The following is a 19,560-nucleotide window of genomic DNA, read 5'->3' on the forward strand; positions in this document are numbered from 1 at the left end:
AGTCTGAAAATCCATCAACATAATCTGGCACAAAAACAAATTAAAGGAGAAAAATATGATTTTATGAATAGATGCTAAGGAGGCATTTGATAAATTTAAGAGGCTTTCTTTATATTTCAAAGTAAAATAGCAATAAGAAAACTACTTAAGTGCAAGAGACTATGTACCAAAACCAAGCAGAGAACGTTATTTTAGCAAAAAATATTAAACCATTTAAAATTGGGAGAATAGTTTTTATCAGCATTATTAAAAATATCTTGAAGATTTTATCAAATCTTTATATACTAAACTTTGTCATTCCACTATACACATGTACTTGATTTTCTGAATTGCCCACTTTCCCAAAATATTATAACCTTCCTGTATAAATATGGCTTATTGTTATGGTTTCTATTTTTTCCCACTGATTAACATGCCAATTATTATCCCTAAATTTTGCATTTGTAGAAGAGATAGTGTCTTTTATATTACTATTATTCAGAAGCTTTTTAAATATTCTCATCTCTATTTTACCAGATGAATTTGAAGAGAACTCTCTTGAATTAACAGTGAGTAAAAAATAAAGAACAATGAATCAAGAGGAACAAAGCCTACGAGAAATATGGGATTATGTGGCAGGCAAATATAAGAATCATCGGCAACCCTGAGGGTGAAGAAGAAAAAGCAGAAGGTCTGGAAAACCTATTTGAGGAATAATTGAAGAAAACTTCCCTGGGCTTGCTAGAGATTTAGTCATCCAGATACAAGAAACCCAACAAACACCTGGGAGATTCATTACAAAAAGTACATCACCAAGGCATATAGTCATCAACTGGCCAAAATCAACATGAAGGAGGAACCCCTACAATCCATGAGGTGAAAACATCAAGTAATTTACAAAGGAAAACCCATGAGACTAACAGAAGATTTCTTAAGAGAAACCTTACAAGCCAGAAAGGAATGAGTCCTATCTTTAGTCTCCTTAAGCAGAATAACTGCCATCCAAGATTTTGTATCCTGCACAACTAAGTTTCATAAATGAAGAAGAAATAAAGTCTATCCCAGGAAAGCAAATACTAAGGGAATTTGTCACCACTAGACCTGCCCTACAAGAAATGCTTAAAAGTGTTCTATATGTGGAACAGAACAACTGATACTCACCATTGTAAAAACACTCAAAAGCTAAAATTCACAACTTTTATAAAACTGACACAAGGAAGAGAACAAAGCAACTAGGGAACCATCAAAATGATGACCAGAATAGTATCTCACATATCTGTAGATTGCCTAAATGGATAAAAAACCAACAACTTAAATATATGCTGTCCCCAAGAAACCCATTTAACTCACAAAGATTGTCATAGACTCAAAGTAAAGGGGTAGAAAAAATAATCCTTGCAAATGGAAGCCAAAAGTGAGCAGAGAGAGCTATTCTCATATCAGATGAAATAGACTTTAAATCAACAATGGTAAAACAAAGATGGTCATTATATAATGATAAAAGGATCAATTCAACAGGAAGATATAACGATCCTAAATATATATGCACCTTACACAGGAGCTCCCAGATTTATAAAACAAATGCTATTAAATCTAAGGAAAGAAATGCACAGTAATAGCATAATAGCTAGCGCCTCCAACACTCCACTGACAGAAGTGAACAGATCATTGAGGCAGAAGATGAAGAAAGAAATACTGGACTTAGGTGGGACTCTAGAACAAAAGAACCAAACAAACATTTACAGAACATTCTACCCCCAAACTATAAAATATGTATTCATCTCATCAGCACATGAGACATTTTCCAAGTTATATCATGTGTCAGACCACAAAACAAGTCTTGGCACATTTAGAAAAACTGAAATCACACCATATATCTTCTCAGACCACAGTGGAATAAAACTAGAAATCAATTCAAAGCAGAATGCTCAAAACTACAAAAATACACAGAAATTAACTTGTTCCTGGACAATCTTTAGGTTACTGATGAAATCAAAACAGAAACAAAAAAAAATTTGAATTGAATGATAAAGGCAATATAAGCTTCCAAATATCTGGGATACAGTAAAACTAGTACTAAGGAGCAAATTCACAGATTTAAATACTTACATCAAACAGACAGAAAGATCAAAATTAACAACCTAATATCACACATAAAAGAACTAGAAAAAGAAGAACAAACCAAACCCAAAGCTAGCAGAAGGAAAGAAATAACAAAGATTAGATCAGAACTAAATGAAATGCAAACCAAAAGAAAAAAAAAAACAAAAAAACAACATAAAGGATTGACAAAACAAAAAGTTGTTTCTATGAAAAGATAAACTGAATCAACAGACCACTAGATATATTAACCAAAAATGGAAGAGAAATAACCCAAATAAGCTCAATCAGAAATGTGAAAAGAGGCACTACAACTGATACCACAGAACTACAAAATATCATCTATGAATGCTATGAAAATCTCAATGTAAACAAACTAGAAAACTTAGAGGAAATTGACAAATTCTTGGAAACAACCTCCCAAGCCTGAATCAGGAAGAAATAGAAATCCTGACTAGACCAATAATGAGTAGTGAGATTGAAACAGTGATAAAAAAATCTCAAAACAACAACAATGAAAACAAACCCTGTTCTAGATGGATTCACAGCTGAATTCTACTAGACCTACAAAGAACTGGACAACCATTCTATTGAAACTGTTCCATAACACCAAGAAGGTGGGAACCCTCCCTAACTCATTCTACAAAGCCAGTATCATCTTGACACCAAACCCAGGAAGGGACATGACATAAAAGGAAAACTACAGACCAATATTCCTTATGAATATAGATGCAAAAATCCTCAACAAAATACTAGCAAGCTAAATTCAACAGCACATCAAAAAGATTATCTGCCATGATCTACTGGATTTAATCCCAGGGATACAAGGATGGTTCAATAGATACAAATCAATCAATGTGATTAAACACATAAACAGAAGTAAAAAGAAAGACCATATGATCATTTCAATAGATGCAGGAAAAGCATTTGATAAAATCCAGCACTCTTTCTTGATAAAAACCCTCAAAAAATTAGGCAGAGAAGGAGCATACTTCAAAATAATAAAAGGCCATATATGACAAACACACAGCCAATATCATACTGAATGGGGAAAATCTGAAAGCATTCCCTTAAGAACTGGAACAAGTGTGCCCACTGTCACCACTTCTATTCAACATAACACTGGAAATCCTAGCTAGAGCAATCAGGCAAGAGAAGAAATAAAGTTTATCCAAACTGGGAAAGAGGAGGCAAACTATCCCTGTTAGCTGGCCATGTGATCCTGTATCTAGAAAATCCAGAAAATACCACCAAAAGACTGCTAGAATTAATGAATAAATTCTGCAAAGTCTCAGGTTACAAAATCAATTTACACCAGTAAGTAGCATTTCTATATACTAACAACAGTAAAACAGAGTCAGTTCAAGAACACAATACTATTTATAATAGCTGCAAAGAAAATAAAATACCTAGGAATATACTTAATCAAGAAGGGAAAAGATCTCTAGAAGGAGAACTACACAACACTGTGAAAGAAATCATAGATGACACAAACAAATGGAAAAATATCCCATGCTCACAGATTGGAAGAATCAACATTGTTAAAATGTCTGTATTGCCCAAAATGATTTACAGATTCAATGTAATTCCCATCAAAATACCAACATTTTTCACAGATCTGGAAAAAATAATCTTAAACTTCATATGGAGCCAAAAAAGCCAAAATAACCAAAGCCATCTTAAGCAAAAGGAACAAATCTGGAGGCACACATTACTTGACTTCAAATTATACTACAAGGCTATAGTAATTAAAATGGCATGGTACTGGTATAAAAGTAGAGACATAGACCAACGTAACAGAATAGAGAACCTCAAAATAAAACTACATAGCTATAACCAACTGGTTTTTGACAAAGCACACAAAAACATACACTGGGGAAAGGATGCTCCATTCAATATATGGTGCTGGGAAATTTGGATGTCCACATGTAGGAGAATGAAATAGGATACTTATTTTTCACCATGTACAAACATTAACTCAAGATGGATTAAAGGTATAAATGTAAGACCTGAAACCATAAAAATTCTGAAAAACCCCATAGGAAAAATTCTTCTAGACATTGGCCCAGGGAGGCAAAGAATTTTTGACAAGGACGCCAAAGGCAAATACAGCAACACCAAAAATAAATAAATGGGATTTAATTACATTAAAAAGCTTCTGCACAGCAAAGGAAATAATCAACAGAGTAAACAGACATCTACAAATGGGAGAAAATATTCACAAACTATACCTCCAAAAAAGGGCTAGTGTCTAGAGTCTACACAGAACTCAAACAATTCAGTAAGAAAGAAATGAATAACCCCATCAAAAAGTAGGCAAAAGACATGAACAGAATTTTTTCAAAACAAGATATACAGATGGCCAACAGACATACAAAAAAAAATGCTCAACATCACTAATCATCAGGGAAATGCAAATTAAAACCACAATGAGATATCACCTTACCCCAGTCAGAATGGCTATTATTAAAAAAATTAAAAAATAATAGATATTGACATAGATGTGGTGAAAACGGAATGCTTATACACTGTTGGTGGGACTGCACACTGGTACAACCTCTACAGAAAACAGTATGGAGATTCCTCAAAGAACTAAAAGTCAACCTACCATTCAATCCAGCAATCCCACTACTGGGTATCTGCCCAGTGGAAAAGAAGTCATTATATCAAAAAGACACCTACACTGGAATGTTTATTGTAGCACAATTCACAATTGCAAAGCTATGGGATCAACTTAAGTGCCCATCAATTTATCAGTGGTAAAGAAAATGTGACATATATATCTATATATACACACACATTATATTAATTAATATAACCTATTAATTAATATTAATTATACATATTAATATATGCATACATACACACATAGACACACACCTTGGAGTACTACTCAGCCATAAAAAGGAATGCAAGAATGTCATTTGCAGCAACTTGGATGGAACTAGAGAACATTGTCCTGTGTGACGTATCTCAGGAATGGAAAACAAACACCACATGTTCTCACTAAAAAGTGGGAGCTAAATGATGGGTACATATGGGCACGAAGTGGTATAAAGGACATTGGAAACTAAGAAGGGAGGAGGGTGCAAGGGGGGTGAGGCATGAAAACTCACCTATTGGGCACAACACACACCATTCTGATGATAGGCACACTAAAAGCTCTGACTTCAGCATTATACAATTCATCCATGTAAGAAGAACATTTGTACCCCCTAATACTTTGAAATAAAAATTGTGAAAAAAATAAAGTACATCAGGATAAAATAATAAAGAAAAAAAGAAAGAAGAATCAGGGAATAGGAGGAGGAGAGAGGAAAAGGAAAAGAGGAAAGAGAAGCAGGAGGGGTAAAAAGGGGAGAGGGAAGTTGAAGGAAGGTTGAAACATATTTCCTGTCTCCCTTGATGTGGTCATTATTTAATATTTCAGTTATGTCATCCAGTGTTGCTTCTAAGATACCCTTTGGTCCAGCCAAATGGTGGTGCTAGCCATTCCTAAACAGAAACTAAACCTGCCTGCCTTAGTGTGCCATCACACAATAGTCCCACAACTTTTTATTTACCTTTCTTTTAAGAGTTAGAATAATGCCTTATATTATAGATATGTTTATTTTTACCTCCTTCAGCAGATTAGAGTTCCCAAGCAATGCCTTGTTTTACAGATCCCAGCTTATTTGTCTTATCCCCTTCATTAGATTATAACCTTCTTGAAGGCAAAGATGTAGTCTTATTCAAGGCTTCCCAACTTACTGTGGTGATGGACTAGGTTTTTATTTTAAAAATTTCCAGTCCATCACAGTCTGATACTTTTGTACAAAAGTACATACTTAGATGTCACAGCAGTATCAAAATGCTATAAAAGCTTTTAAATACTTTTACTTTCTATACTTATCTAGTCACGAAATGGTAAAAAAACACCAATTCACTGATTGGCATTGTTTTACTGAATCCACTATTAGAAGCACCAGTCTATCCACGTTTGCATCTTGTTTTGCACATGCCAATATTACTTAAGCAGAATTTTGCACTGAATGAATCCTATATAAATATAACTGAACTGATATTAAAAAATAACAATAAAGATTCTGGAAATGAAGTCTCAATTAGAATGAAATGCCATCATAATATCCATTTCTTGTTTTTAACCTCTGGTTTGTACTTTGGAGGTTTAACTGTTAGGCAATTAACAAGTGCTCTCAAAAATAATGTGAATTACAGAATTTTTAAAACATATTTGATATTTAAGTCCAAATAATTTTGGTGCCACCCTTCATATGACATTGTCAAAGATAAGTGTCTAGATACTTTACTAAATTCTCCAGCAATGATAATTTATTTGGTGTTGTGATTTTGAAACGTGGAAGGGAAGCTCAATATTTAATCACAGTAATTGGAAACTATCTCTGTCTAGTAGGCTACTTTGCAGTAGCAGCTGACATTGTTATCACATAATATTTTGCACATACACATTGCCTTTCAAATAATGAATTGATGCACTTAATAAAATTGGACAGCTTTTCTTTGCACAAAGGGCAGCAATGCTATCAAATCCTTTCTCAAGAGCTTCAAGCTCAAACCTGGCAACTTAAGAAAATTAGAAATGAATGCTTTGATTTATTGGGCAGCCGCCTGATCTCTGACTTGGTGGCCTTATACAGGAATTTGGAGTACTTAGCTTGCCACAGGTCTACTGAGATTAATGTGGATAATCAAAGGTGTATGATTTACAGAACATATCTTTGAAATAATTTCTCTAGAGAGCCTCACATTTTAAAAGACTTTCAAGATTTTTAGTATCCAATTGGGCTATAACATATACTTCATTGAAATACCACCTGCATGATGTGATAATTTAACCAGTATCTGGAAGAAATGTCTCATCAAGTGTTTCATCTTTTATATGCTTTTCATCGAAGCTGAGGGAAACTGTAGTTGAGGGTTGTCTACCTTCACGTCAAACCACAGGCACGTTATTTTATTTTGAAGTTGAATGTGGCCTGCAGCTTCTAATGGTACATTTTGAATGATTTAGTAAAGTTTTTACCAATGAAATAATAAGATTTCTAAGAACATGAAACATTTGAGGCTTGATTTTTCATTTTAATATCTACCTTAGTTGGCATGCTAAGATACAGCCACTTGATGCATCTTTTTTCCTGATAAGCTCTTAAAAGTGTAAGCCATGCCTGGCTTTTCCTAATAGCTGGCAGCTATTGATTACACTGTGATAACTGATTTATTCTACAGAGTTAAGTAGAAAATCCCTTTGAATCAAAAAGCATTTCTGTACTTTGAAAATGTCATTAAAAGTGTTGAAAAGGTCACATTTTGAGATTGATGAAATAAAGATCAGTCATTCCTGGCTGAGTGAACAGAATGTAATTGGGAAGTGAGGCTTTAAAACTTTTGCTAGCATTTTAATAATGTGAATCTGAGATTCTAATGCCTCCAAAAGCAATAAATAACTTTTTATGTACACGATTATTTTCCTGAATAATTATAGTTATTATTTAGACATTTGTGATGATTCAAGTGCATGTGAAACTCAGAAGACAGCATGAAGTGTTAGGATGCATGAAATTTCCAGCTCTTTAAGCAAAAGTCCCCGACTGGGCTCCATTCCAAAATGACTACCAATATTTTGTCTGTCCTTATGGAGATGTCATCATGTTTCTGTATCTCAGTTTTCCAGTATTAAAGCAATAATGATATTTATTTTGTCTTTATGAGAATCATTAAAGATTCATTGAACAACAAAAAATAAAGGACAATCAGTACTTTGAACCTTCTAAGATAAGTGTTGTTTATACAGCCAGGAAATTATTTAGATAATCAAGTATGATTCAATTGGAAATTCAGCTTTTGGTATATTTCATGGAGTTAAAAAAAGAAATGTATCCTCTTCAAGTAAGCTTAATTAGTTTTCTTTGAGATGGATCGAAGGTAGTCGAATGAATGAAATCAAAATACCTTATTTATTTTGCTTTCTTATTTCTACTTGAGGGAGTGTTTTCAGGACTGATTTTAAAATTATATGGGACTAAGATCTTATTTTAAATGGAATCAATAACACTCTCGTCATGTAGTATTTCTACATCTGACATCTAAATAATCTTAGGCACTATTTCTATTTTATTCATATATGCATTCAATAAATATAGCTTTCATCAGTCAGACTGTATGATTACCCTTTCCAATGTGGCTTGACACTTTTAAAAACCTCATGTTCCTTGGAAACAGTGGCTGGTAGCAGTAAGAAAACACTGGTAGTTGGGTAAATTAATACACCTCTCAAAGCTTTGTTTTAAATTTGATTCTATACCATCTCTTAAGATTAGTTCTTCTCATGAGTGAGACCTTATGTATGCCAGGTTTACTCATTCATTTTCTTATGTATGGGTATTTGATGTCTATAAATTAGTTTGGCTAATTTAGAATTGTGTGATATAAAGTGATCATAAATCCTCCATAGATTTTAAAGGACTTCTCATAAGACTTGCCTTTTTAAAATAATTAAATGGTGAGGATTGCTATAGCCAAGAGTTTAGAGGGTACAGTTAGATTATTTAGTCAATATTATTTAAGTTACAATTTTAACATTTTATCGTAGATAGACACATAGCGTATATGACATCAGATTTGTTACTGGGTTGAATAAATTTAATGTTTAATGGGTTCTCTCTCCCTCTCTCTCTCTTCTTTTTGTCTCTCTATCTACCTATAATAATAGATCGATTTTTAAATGCCTTCATTTATTATGATAAAAGATCTTATCCAAAAATTTTTTGGGGGGGAAGTTGTCTATAATACATAATGATGCCAATTTTCAAAGTAAAACTGACATGAATTGTGACATTTGGCTTAATGTGACACTTTATTATATGAACAAATTAGATAGTGGTAGAAGTGCTGATAACACTCTTTTTGAAATATCATCAGCTATAAAGTACTGCACCACTGCTTTCTTTATAAGCAGAACTTAAATAAATCTATTTAATGATCCTATGCATTTTCTTCCCTCCATGTAACACTACATTCCTGCCTGCTATAATCTGCAATTACTTCCTTTTCCCTGAGGAGAACATTTCACTGAAGAAATAAAAGCCATTTCAGTCACAATCAGCCCCTCTGTTTCCTATGACTTTTTTTTTAATTGTAAGGACTAAAGAAGGCTTTTTCTGATGACGCTACTGTATTTTATTATAAGAGTAATGAGTTCCTGCTTCTTAAAAATGCATTCTGGAGCCCATGCGTTCAAGACACAACTGTCAAAATATGCACATACATGATTGATTACCCAATTTATTGGTGATATTGTATATGCCATCATAGTGCAGTTTAAATGATTCTGACAAGTACAGAAGAGTGTCATTGGCAGGTTCAGAAATAAATGATGGGTTTAAGCTTTCAGATGTTTTTACAACATTCCACTGAGTGGCAGGTTGATAAATTAAAATTACAGTTGTAGCATCAGGCCTGAAAGCACAACTGCTTTAGATTACAAAAATAGTGCTGTGGAAACTTTGTGTACTCTCCAGAGAAGTAGCCTGGAGGGCCTTGGGAAAAAATGTAGCAAGTGCAGTTGCTAAAGAAATCATTAATTTTGTGGTAGCACTGTCTGAGTCTAATAAAACAAAAAAATAGATTTTTAGAAGAAGAAAATTGGGTTCATCCCCTTATCCCTTATTCCCTGGAGATGTAGAGAAAATTGAAACCACACTATCAAAAGACAGGCATTGAATTGGCCATTAGTAATTCCATGATGTCAGATGGGCCTTTTTAAAGCTTAAGGACAGTTTCTTGTTAACCTTTCCTTAGTTTCAACACTGCATCTAGATTTTAGCTTGTCATGCTGTTTCCATGATCCCACCTACTCAAGGTGAGAAACCTCAAAGACATCACTCAGTCACTGATTCGGATATTCTTAAAGAAAATGATATTTCATCTGCTATTTCCTTTACATCCTATTCATTCTATTCAAGTCCTGGATCTTTTCAAGTTATGCCTAAACTACTTCAAGAGCTTTCTAAATGGCTCTATGACTTCACTTTGGATAACATCATTTTCTAGTTAAAAACAAAACAGACAAGCAAATAAACATACATCATCCAGTGACTCCACTTCACCAATAGAATGATTAGTAACCTCCTTACATTAGTATAATTTCTCAATACATACTCTCCCTTGACTTGCTTATCTTATCTTCCTCATGTTTTTTCCTGGACTTCCAAACTTGCTAGACTGGGATGTCTGATACGCTGGCTATATAGTGCCTTCTCTCTGCTGCCACTCACCCAATTCTTTCTCCCAGGAATGCCATTTTATACCACTCTACTCAATTCTTACCTTACCTTTCAGATCCTACTTTTGTCTTGAAAATTTTCCTGACAATCTGGCTAATTTCTTTAACTTTTCATTTCCTAAATTAAGGCAACCTCTTAAGTCCTAAATGATTGGTAGACAACTATCACTTGACAGCATTCATATAATTTTCCTTTTGTTTAATGCTCTACTACCAACCATCCCTAAATTAGTATTGCTTTCCCTTTTTCATGCTCCTATTGTTAAAGTTTTTAATATGGTACTGTATATTTTTTATCAATCTATGTATATTCTGGAATTGTCTTCCTGTCTTCGTGCCGCTGTTTTATTTTCTTGTCTATCTTCCTCAAAGATCTCCTCCAGTAAGGCAGTCCTTCACTCCCGGGCTGATTTCACTGTCTTCTGAACTTAGAATTCAATTCCACTAGCATCTTTCTAAAATATTTAGGCTTTGGATTCAATTTGTCGAAATTTCTGTGATTCAGTAGAACTTATCTCTTTGGAAAAGATTTATAATATAATTTAATTATTGCATTGAATATTAATAATAATTGGTATTTATTTCTCATTTACTATGTGTTAGATACTGTTGGAAGCACTTTGAGCTTATTCGTAACAGCCGTAAGAGTTAGTTACTAACTTAGGTGAGAACACGGAAGCTCAGAAAAGTTAAACAAATTACCCAAGCCACTTATATAGAAAGTGACAGAATGAGATTTAAACCAAGAAAATCCAATTAAAGTATTCAGGCTCTTAAAGCAGGTGGCTAATAGTATAATAATGTACAGCATTTGTTACTAAACACAAGGTCTGCTACAAAACCTGAATAAAAGGAAAATAGTATGAATCTTTAACTTAGTAAGAATGTCAAGGCTTAATAACATCTTCACAACAGCGGAAGTATGCTGAAGATTCAAATTCAGTTTTAAGATGGAAAGAAAAGGGGGAAAATATCCCCCAAGGAAAATGATTTCACAAAATACAGCTGTTTGCATTTATGAGGGTCAGTTCTTAGATGCAGGGCAACTGTTTACTCCCTCTTATTTGGACTCAGCAGAATAGGTCCCACACATACCAAGGGACTTAAGAGATCCAGGCTTGGCTGGGGGATGATCAGCTCATCACAGAGCCAGTGCCCCTGTATAGATAAATATAATAATTGTGGTATTTTTATCCTCAATGTATTCTTGAAAATCTCCCAAACTGGCAGATAATATATTCTGAGAGATACAATTTTTAAATTGTTCTGAGTTGTTTAAGCTATTCTGATAAAGTGAAAAAAATCTGAAAAAATTTTTACCCATAATCATCCTCATAATAAAACTACTCATGAAAAAACTCATCAACTGAGAAATTGGTATAAATCAAAGTTTCAATTTCAAAATACAGCTGATTCATATTAAAGTCTTCTTTTAAAAAGGCCAACTTCATGCGGAAGAGGTAAGAAGAAATAATTCACATGGATATTTTCCTTTGGTGTCTTGTAAAAGTGGCTCAGCATCTGCAAGGTATCAACAGTCAGTGTTGCACTGAAGAGACTCATGCATTGTGTTGACATGTCCTTTACCATGGGAATCTCAAACTTCACATGAAGGATCTTTGTTTCCCTCTCATCTATAGTTTTCATTAAAAAGTTGTAAAAAATCTTTTTCGAGGTAAGATTGCTTTTAAACTAAGATTTATTTATATCTTAGAATCTTAATTGAGATGATCACTCTGTTCTTATTCACTTTTCTAAATGCAAACATGATGCCTATTTTCCTTCAGCTTATTTCCAAAGTCAGAATCTATCTGATGCCACATAAAAGGAAACATTTGCCAGCAGTTTTATTAATTTCACTAAAAAGTAATGTTTCAAGGTTGATTAGAACATCAACAATTTAGTACTCATTTAGCCCCCAAGCTTAAGCTCTGCATTAAAAAAAGATGTTGGCTTAACATTTTTTTTTTATTAGGTGGGTGATATGGGCAAGAATTTTAGTGTTTAAATTTATTTTATAAGTTTATTTTATATAATTATATAAACATATTTAACATCATACATTTATAGAGTTAACTATATTTAGAATGATTTGAAGTAGAAAATTAGTTATTAATATTTAATAAATAGGTATTACTAAATATTGAATATTTAAGTTATATCATTTACTATTTTAAAATTTAAAATGCAATACAATCCCAGCCTCAGGTCTGGAATGACATCAGAATGAGTTTTTATGCACCTTAGCATGGGCAGTGTGGTGACTTGGTGGCACACATGCTGGGGTCATTGCCTCTACCATGGTCCCTGATGGGTGAACTCCAGAATGCTAATCTCTACCCCATGCATTCAAAACAGGAAGGGACCATGAGAAGTCATATTTCAAAGGTTTTTCTGTGGAGATTCTAGAATTCCCTGATCTTTCTCAGTAAGCAAATATTTTCTTGTGTATAACTTTCTTTGACAGTTTTTTTTCCCATTGCTATATTCAGATTGAGTTTATGTTGTGACACTTTAAAATTCTATTTCCAAATTAGTGTAGCACATTTATCCAGGGAATAATTTGGCTCCCTAATTTATATTAAGAAGACATGAACACTAAAAACATATCAATATTTATATTTTAAAGATTTAAATGACAATTAGTAGTGTTCCTCATTAAATTCTGAAAGAATATCTGTACTCCTCTTGCTTGGAGTTCATTTCATCACAATTTTAATTTTTTTCCCCCATTAATAAAAGCTTCTTTTGATTTCCACATGTAACTCAAAGCACTGCCTATAAAAATGGAGCACTATTCTTTGAAATATTTTAGAGTTCTCTGATTGACTTTTTAGAGTATTATACATGAATATACCTTCCAGAAATGTAATAATAGTTAACACTTACACACAATTCCTATGTGCAGACCAGTGGTAAATTCTTGATCAAAATTATCTCATTTAATCTCCACCTCACAAATAAGAACCTGAAGCTTGGGAGTTTAAGTAATTGCCTAAACTGATAGAGCTAACTTGTAAGTGTCAGAGCCTATGAGGGTGAAAGCAAGTTTTTGAAGCATCATACATATTAACAAATGCTTTAAGACACTGGCAGGCAATGGACTGAAGTATGCAGTATTTACCAGTGATTTATTCATGAATATAATTCACACATTTTTATTGAACATAGAATTAAACTTAATGTAAGTGAGGTGTGTGGGGGACAACCCAATGTTATATACTCGTGTCAACTGATACTATGCATTTATTTCCTTTGGCATATGACTATGGATTAAAGGTCACAGAATTGAATAATGGTTCTTATACTAGACTGCCTGGTGCTTGGTGGGCTTATATATGTTCATTACTTCAGTTTCACCCCATCCTTTTACTGAGCAGGGCAGGAGAGAGATTCATACATACTTTTGGACAATTTTATTGAAAATCATTTTCTTGAAGGGATATGGAAAAATGCAGCTATAAATTAAAATATCCATGAGGCAGAACCATTTGGGTTGCATGTTTCACTCCACTTTACTTTTAAGACGTATATAAAGAACAGCAATATGTTATTAGTGCCATGCCAATTTCCCCACTTTGAGCATTTGCTGAGTTACACATTATTCTTTCTCAGAAAGTTTTTCTCAGGGAAAAACTGAGTGCTAAACTCCTGATAAGTTTCAAACAAAGATTACTTAGGGTCTGCCCTTGTAAAACAGAGGCAAGCAATAAAAAATGGATTTCATCTCAAAGTAGTCAGGAGAACAGGAAAGGCTGCAGAGAAATCGCATTAAGTGAGGCATGAAGAGAAGCTATTTCAGCCCCCTTGACTTGAGGGCAGATACATATGCATTCAAAATAAAAGATTTCTTTGGGTGTAGAGATTTTTTAACAATAGGAGCTCATGATGAATCTAGGAAAAAAAGCATGCTTTAATGATTTTTTGGGTCAGACAAACTTGACCTTTCATTTTTCACGAAGTCCTCCAATAAATGCATATACTCCATTTTTCTATTCCACTTTTCCTCACAATTATTTTGATTTCCATGATTCAAATGGCTTTCTGAAATGCTATTATGGGGAATAGAAAGGAATGGGGAACCATGTTGCTCAATGAGTGATAGAAATATTCAAGGGACATGAACAAAATAATAAAAGAAAACTGATCTGATCATTTAAAAATCTAACCCCATCCCATGTTTCTGGTCATTAAGCACGAATATTGTGGCTGCCTATATGTGATTTTTTTTCTCATCAAATATAGCATAATTTTCTGTAAGCTAGAGATCACAACCTCCAACACTTCTGACACTTTACAACATCAACCATAATACCATGCATGTAAAAACCCCTTCATAAGAAATTTTAATACATTTGTCAAAGGATTATTTGACAGATCAGATGCAAACAATGTTGCTTCTTATTAATTAGGTATAAATGCCTGAAAATAGTACATATGTGTTCTTGTCAACAACATATTATACTTAAGACCTGTTTTGTGACTCAGAAGGGCACGCATCAGAGGAGGCAAACATTAGTCTTCCCTAAATCTGCCTCGGGTTTCCTCAGCTTTGTGTGTAGAGAAGCAGTGAACGTGAGTGCATTGTAGAAATAAAAGTGAAATGAAAGAGAAGGAGAAGAGACAGATACAGATTGTGAAGACAGATTTACAGAAGGCAGGTGAAGAGGCACTGAGTAGAGTAGACTGAAAAGACATACATTACAAAAAAGTTGGTAGACAGACTAGAAATAGTGAACTTATGACTTAGAGGAACTTTCAAGACCAATCTGAGCATATCTTTACATGATAAGAATATGGATAATCACTGTGTACCCGGTTTAGCTCTAATGGAAGATACAGGATTTCACATATGTTTATTAGCTGAATTTCTGAGGTCATAATATAGCCTAGCGAGCATTTAGTTAAGTCCTTATAAAACGTAGATAGAAATGTGGCATGCAATGGTATCTTATGATTTTGAATATGGGGTTAAATGACTGCAAATGCCATCTCAGAAGCCCTTTTTAATTTGAACTGAAAACTTAATATTTAAAATATTTGGACATACTCACCCAACGGACAGGAAAGGCTCCTTTGATTCAAGTCTATGAAAAAATATGAATATTTTATTTTAATATAACAATTTACTGTACATTCAAAAATTGCTTTTACATGAACCTGACAATTATTATACCGATTTGTATGAAAACGCGTAATTTAGCATCAGTAAAAATCTATAAATAATATATTAAGACCTAATTTGGGCTAATTCAAATTCTGGCTGGATTAATGCAGAGGCTAAGAAAATGAGAGCACCTTGGAATGGGAACACAGCATTTAAGTGATACATTAAGATGATAATAGTGTTAGTCTAATTCTGATTTGCACTGTCTATAGCTACTCATTTATTTTATTCATGGTAATTTGTTTGTAGAAGTTTCTACATATTTATTTGTGGTTGTTGTAATAATGAAGAAATGTATAATGTATTTGGTTACATATTAGCTGAATAATTGATTTCCAGGGTAAATATTGTGTTATAAAGCAACATATCATACATATAGACTGGCAGTAGCACCCCTTGGGGTGGGGGTGGTGTTGGTCACAGATTAGGGTCCTTCTGCCTCTTCTGTGTCTCCTAAGAACTGGGTATTTTCTGTACCTTCTAACATATCAAAGTGAAAGTCCAATCCTGGAGGTTCTGGTTAGTTGTGACATCTTGAGAAAGCCATTAAAAAAAACTTCTCTAGCTTATTTTCCTCATTATAAAATGGGCCAGGATTACTACTAGTGAATTTTCTGTTTCTATAAATTAATTTTCTATTCCTTTCAAAATGTAAATAGATCAGAAAAGGATCCACTTCTAAATATTTCCTAATTAATAATTAAGGAAACCCATTGGTAATTGTATATTGGCCAAATTATTTTCATCATAGGTCTCTTAAGATACAAATATGTATGAAATGTAGGCAAATTAAAGATATTTTAAACTAAATCTTGTTGTTTACAATTTTTAAGAAGCTTTCATATTTTAACTTATTTCATTTATATATAAATAGTTATATGAAATGGTAGGAAATTAATTTGGCAACATTTGCTGAGCACCAGCTGCCTACTTTTGCATATTGAAGTGGACAGTTGAAATGATTGTCTTAGAATTAGACTAAAAAGCTTACTTTTATTTGAATCTAAACAATGACGACAATGATCACTTTGTTATATCTATTACATTCTGTGTATGTAAAATAATAACTTGTTAGAAATATGTCTGGGTGCACTTCTAGGCAGAACTGACATGAGACTCTGCTACGTGCCTTGCTGCCTTGGGGAGGCGATCATAGCAGGAGGGTGACTCTTTTAGGGAGCCACTGCCCTGGCAATTCCCCTGGACAGCTACAGGTATAGATGAAGCAGATACAATTAACAGATAGTGCTAAATGTTTGGAGGAGTGTATCTATGTAAACTTTCCTTTTCTGAATTCCAATATTATGTATATCTTTACCTCCAGATGCAATGTCTTATTGTGTTTATTTATTTTTCTCATATGTTGTGATATAGATAAGCAAACAGAACTAGGGGGGAAGAGTTGAAGATAAATAATGAAAAATATTTAGGTATACTTGCTTTATAGGACATGACAAATGCCAAGTGAGCAAAAGGAAATCAGCTTGAAGAAATGAGAGGGATTTCATATAATATAATGGCAGAGACTGCTTATTTATTGGGACCATCAACATCATGATGATACCGTTTCAACCTTGTCTTTCACCTGATAACACTTTACACATACATAACACATGGGTATTAATGAGGTCCCTTCTCTCTGCAACTGCCAGTAATTTCAGCCTAACATTTATCGGACTTTAGTGTGCATGTGTGATTTGCTTGTGTGAAGTGCTGCCCTCCAGCCTCGTAAGTTCCCAGTTTCCCACTCCCTACACTGTCCCCTTGCCTCTCACTGCTGTGTGCTTCTTAGTGGCACTGAATAAGATAGAGCATTTACAAACATCCTGTAGCTTTTTCCTCTCTCTTTTTCAGCCTCCACGTCTCATTAATTACCACGTCCTGTCAATTTTTCCTTTGTGACTCACACATTCCCACCTGTGCTCCGTTCCCAGGCTGGTTCTCACTACTTACTCCAGCCTCACCGGTCTCTCCAAAGAGACCCAACTTTACACACTGCTCGCACACTAAGCTTCCTTCAATGCTGCCGCTCACACCCTTTAAGAACTGCACTGTACCGCTTTCCTAAAGGGTATCACATAAACAAGGAGAATAAAAGCAAAGCCCACCACGTTTGCCTTTCCCTCTGCAATTACCAAAGTGCTGACTTCAGACTGTGTTTGAAGTAGAATTGATTGATTGATTGTTTTCTTTTTTTCTGAGGGCTGCAGACAAGCAGCTGTTGGATGGGAGCATATAGGACGTACGTTGTCCCGCTGACTCCAGTAGGCCATACGGTCAGTCTGACTCGCTAGTTGTTCCCTTCTTTTCTCACTACTTCATTCAATACTGCAATGATTTCCTTCCAACTGATGAATAGAAGACTTCAGAGGAGAACTTGCAAAATGATGCTAGGTTGAGCGTTCTGACTGATGTTCTACAGACCAAGGGTTTGCAAATTCTGGCCTGCAAGCCAAGCCCTGCCTGCCATCTGATTGTGTACAACCCCATGCTAAGAATGGTTTTGATATTTTTAAATGGTTGGAAAATATCAAGAGTACTATTTTGTGATGCATTAAAATTGCATGAAATTCAAATTTCTGTGTCCCTAAATAAAGCTTATTGGAACACAGCCATGTCACTTCATTTACATATTGTTTAAGGCTGCTTTTGTGCTACAGCAAGTTGAATATTTATGGCAGAGAGTGTATGCCCAGAATCCTAAAATATTTACTATATGGCCATTACAGAAAAGTGTGGCAACATGTGAGATATTAATATAATTATCTTGTTGGAATAAACTGGAAATAACCTCTCAAAATAGGCATTCTTTACTTTTAATACATATCAAGAAATTCTCCCATATTTAGAAATTCTGAATAATATGATTTTTTTCTCTACATCACCATTTCAGCCTCTGACCCTACTAATATAGTCCCCTAAAATGCTGTTTTTATGTCACCATATTTCTTGACAATTCAAAAAACCCTAAGATGGTACTCAAACTTTTAAGCTCTTCACACATATGCCTGCACCAGTTTTCCACATTACTCTTTACTGCTTCTCCTACTAGACCTTTATTCTAGGAGAATTATTCATTTTCATCCAGACATATCTGGGTTAGCTTTGCTTTGGTGCATTTGAGTATTCCATTCCAGAATACTGTCCTTTCCTTTTTTTCCCTATGCATGATCTATTTATCTTTTAAATTTATCTCAATATAACTCCTTCATAAAGCCAATCCTGACGTCTTCATCTTACAGGGATAAGCCTGACTCTGAGCTAATCCTTATTATCTTCATCACTGTGATATATTATCAGAGCAATAGTCTCCAATTAAAAAGCAAACTTACAGTCTTGTTAAGACTGGTACGGATATTAAACCTGTACTCTACTTAGACGAGAGAGTCCCAGCAGTTCTGCGTTAAGCTTCCTGATGGGCCCAGATGGGAGGTTGTTGCTGATGATGCTCTATGAACTGAGCAGAAAGGAAACATTATTGCTCATTAATCACCTTAAACCACAGAAGACAAGTCCGAGGTATCAGGACTCTCAAGTATCTTCTGTGATGAAGTATAGCAGGAAATCTTGGTGGGGAGCCACCTCATCCTACCTCGTCTCTTATCTGCAAAATGAGGATGCGCTGCAGAGGAAAGTGATGACTGGCCCACGTGGAATGATGCTGTGGTTTGTAACCAACTGCTCAGTCACAGTTCATTACACTCGGCCAGCTTCCCTAGCCTTGAGATGATTCAGACATTCTGAATAACTTCATTTTTCTCAATTATATAGCAAGGATCACAGCTACCTTAAAAGGTTGTTAGGAAGAACATGAGATTATGTATTTTGAGCATCTAGCACAGTTCCTGGCACAGAGCGGATCCTGATGCTCACAACTATGCCAAAGACAGGTTGTTAACTCTAAGGGCTGAAAATGCTTCAATGTGTGAAAAGCTTATTTTAGTAACTGTAGCCTGAAAAGTGAAAAAATGTAAAAGAAGAAAACTACTAGGAGAAACATACCTTTGAAGAA

At 34.4% G+C, this 19,560-nt stretch overlaps 1 protein-coding gene across 13 annotated transcripts in view; it reads right to left on the minus strand.

Moving 5' to 3' along the window:
• Positions 1-19,560, minus strand: part of RALYL (RALY RNA binding protein like) — a 644,676-nt gene that overhangs the window by 98,456 nt on the left and 526,660 nt on the right. For 8 of the 13 annotated variants that reach the window (XM_045560945.1, XM_045560938.1, XM_045560936.1 and 5 more), the window contains one exon: positions 15,436-15,468. The exons of the other annotated variants lie outside the window; for them this stretch is intronic. In XM_045560945.1, coding sequence (XP_045416901.1) covers positions 15,436-15,468 — 33 coding nt within the window. The remainder of the gene's footprint in view (positions 1-15,435; positions 15,469-19,560) is intronic. 13 annotated transcript variants of the gene reach the window in all.

The sequence above is a fragment of the Lemur catta genome, chromosome 9, assembly GCF_020740605.2.
Source record: "Lemur catta isolate mLemCat1 chromosome 9, mLemCat1.pri, whole genome shotgun sequence".
In the NCBI taxonomy this organism is placed as follows: domain Eukaryota; kingdom Metazoa; phylum Chordata; class Mammalia; order Primates; family Lemuridae; genus Lemur; species Lemur catta.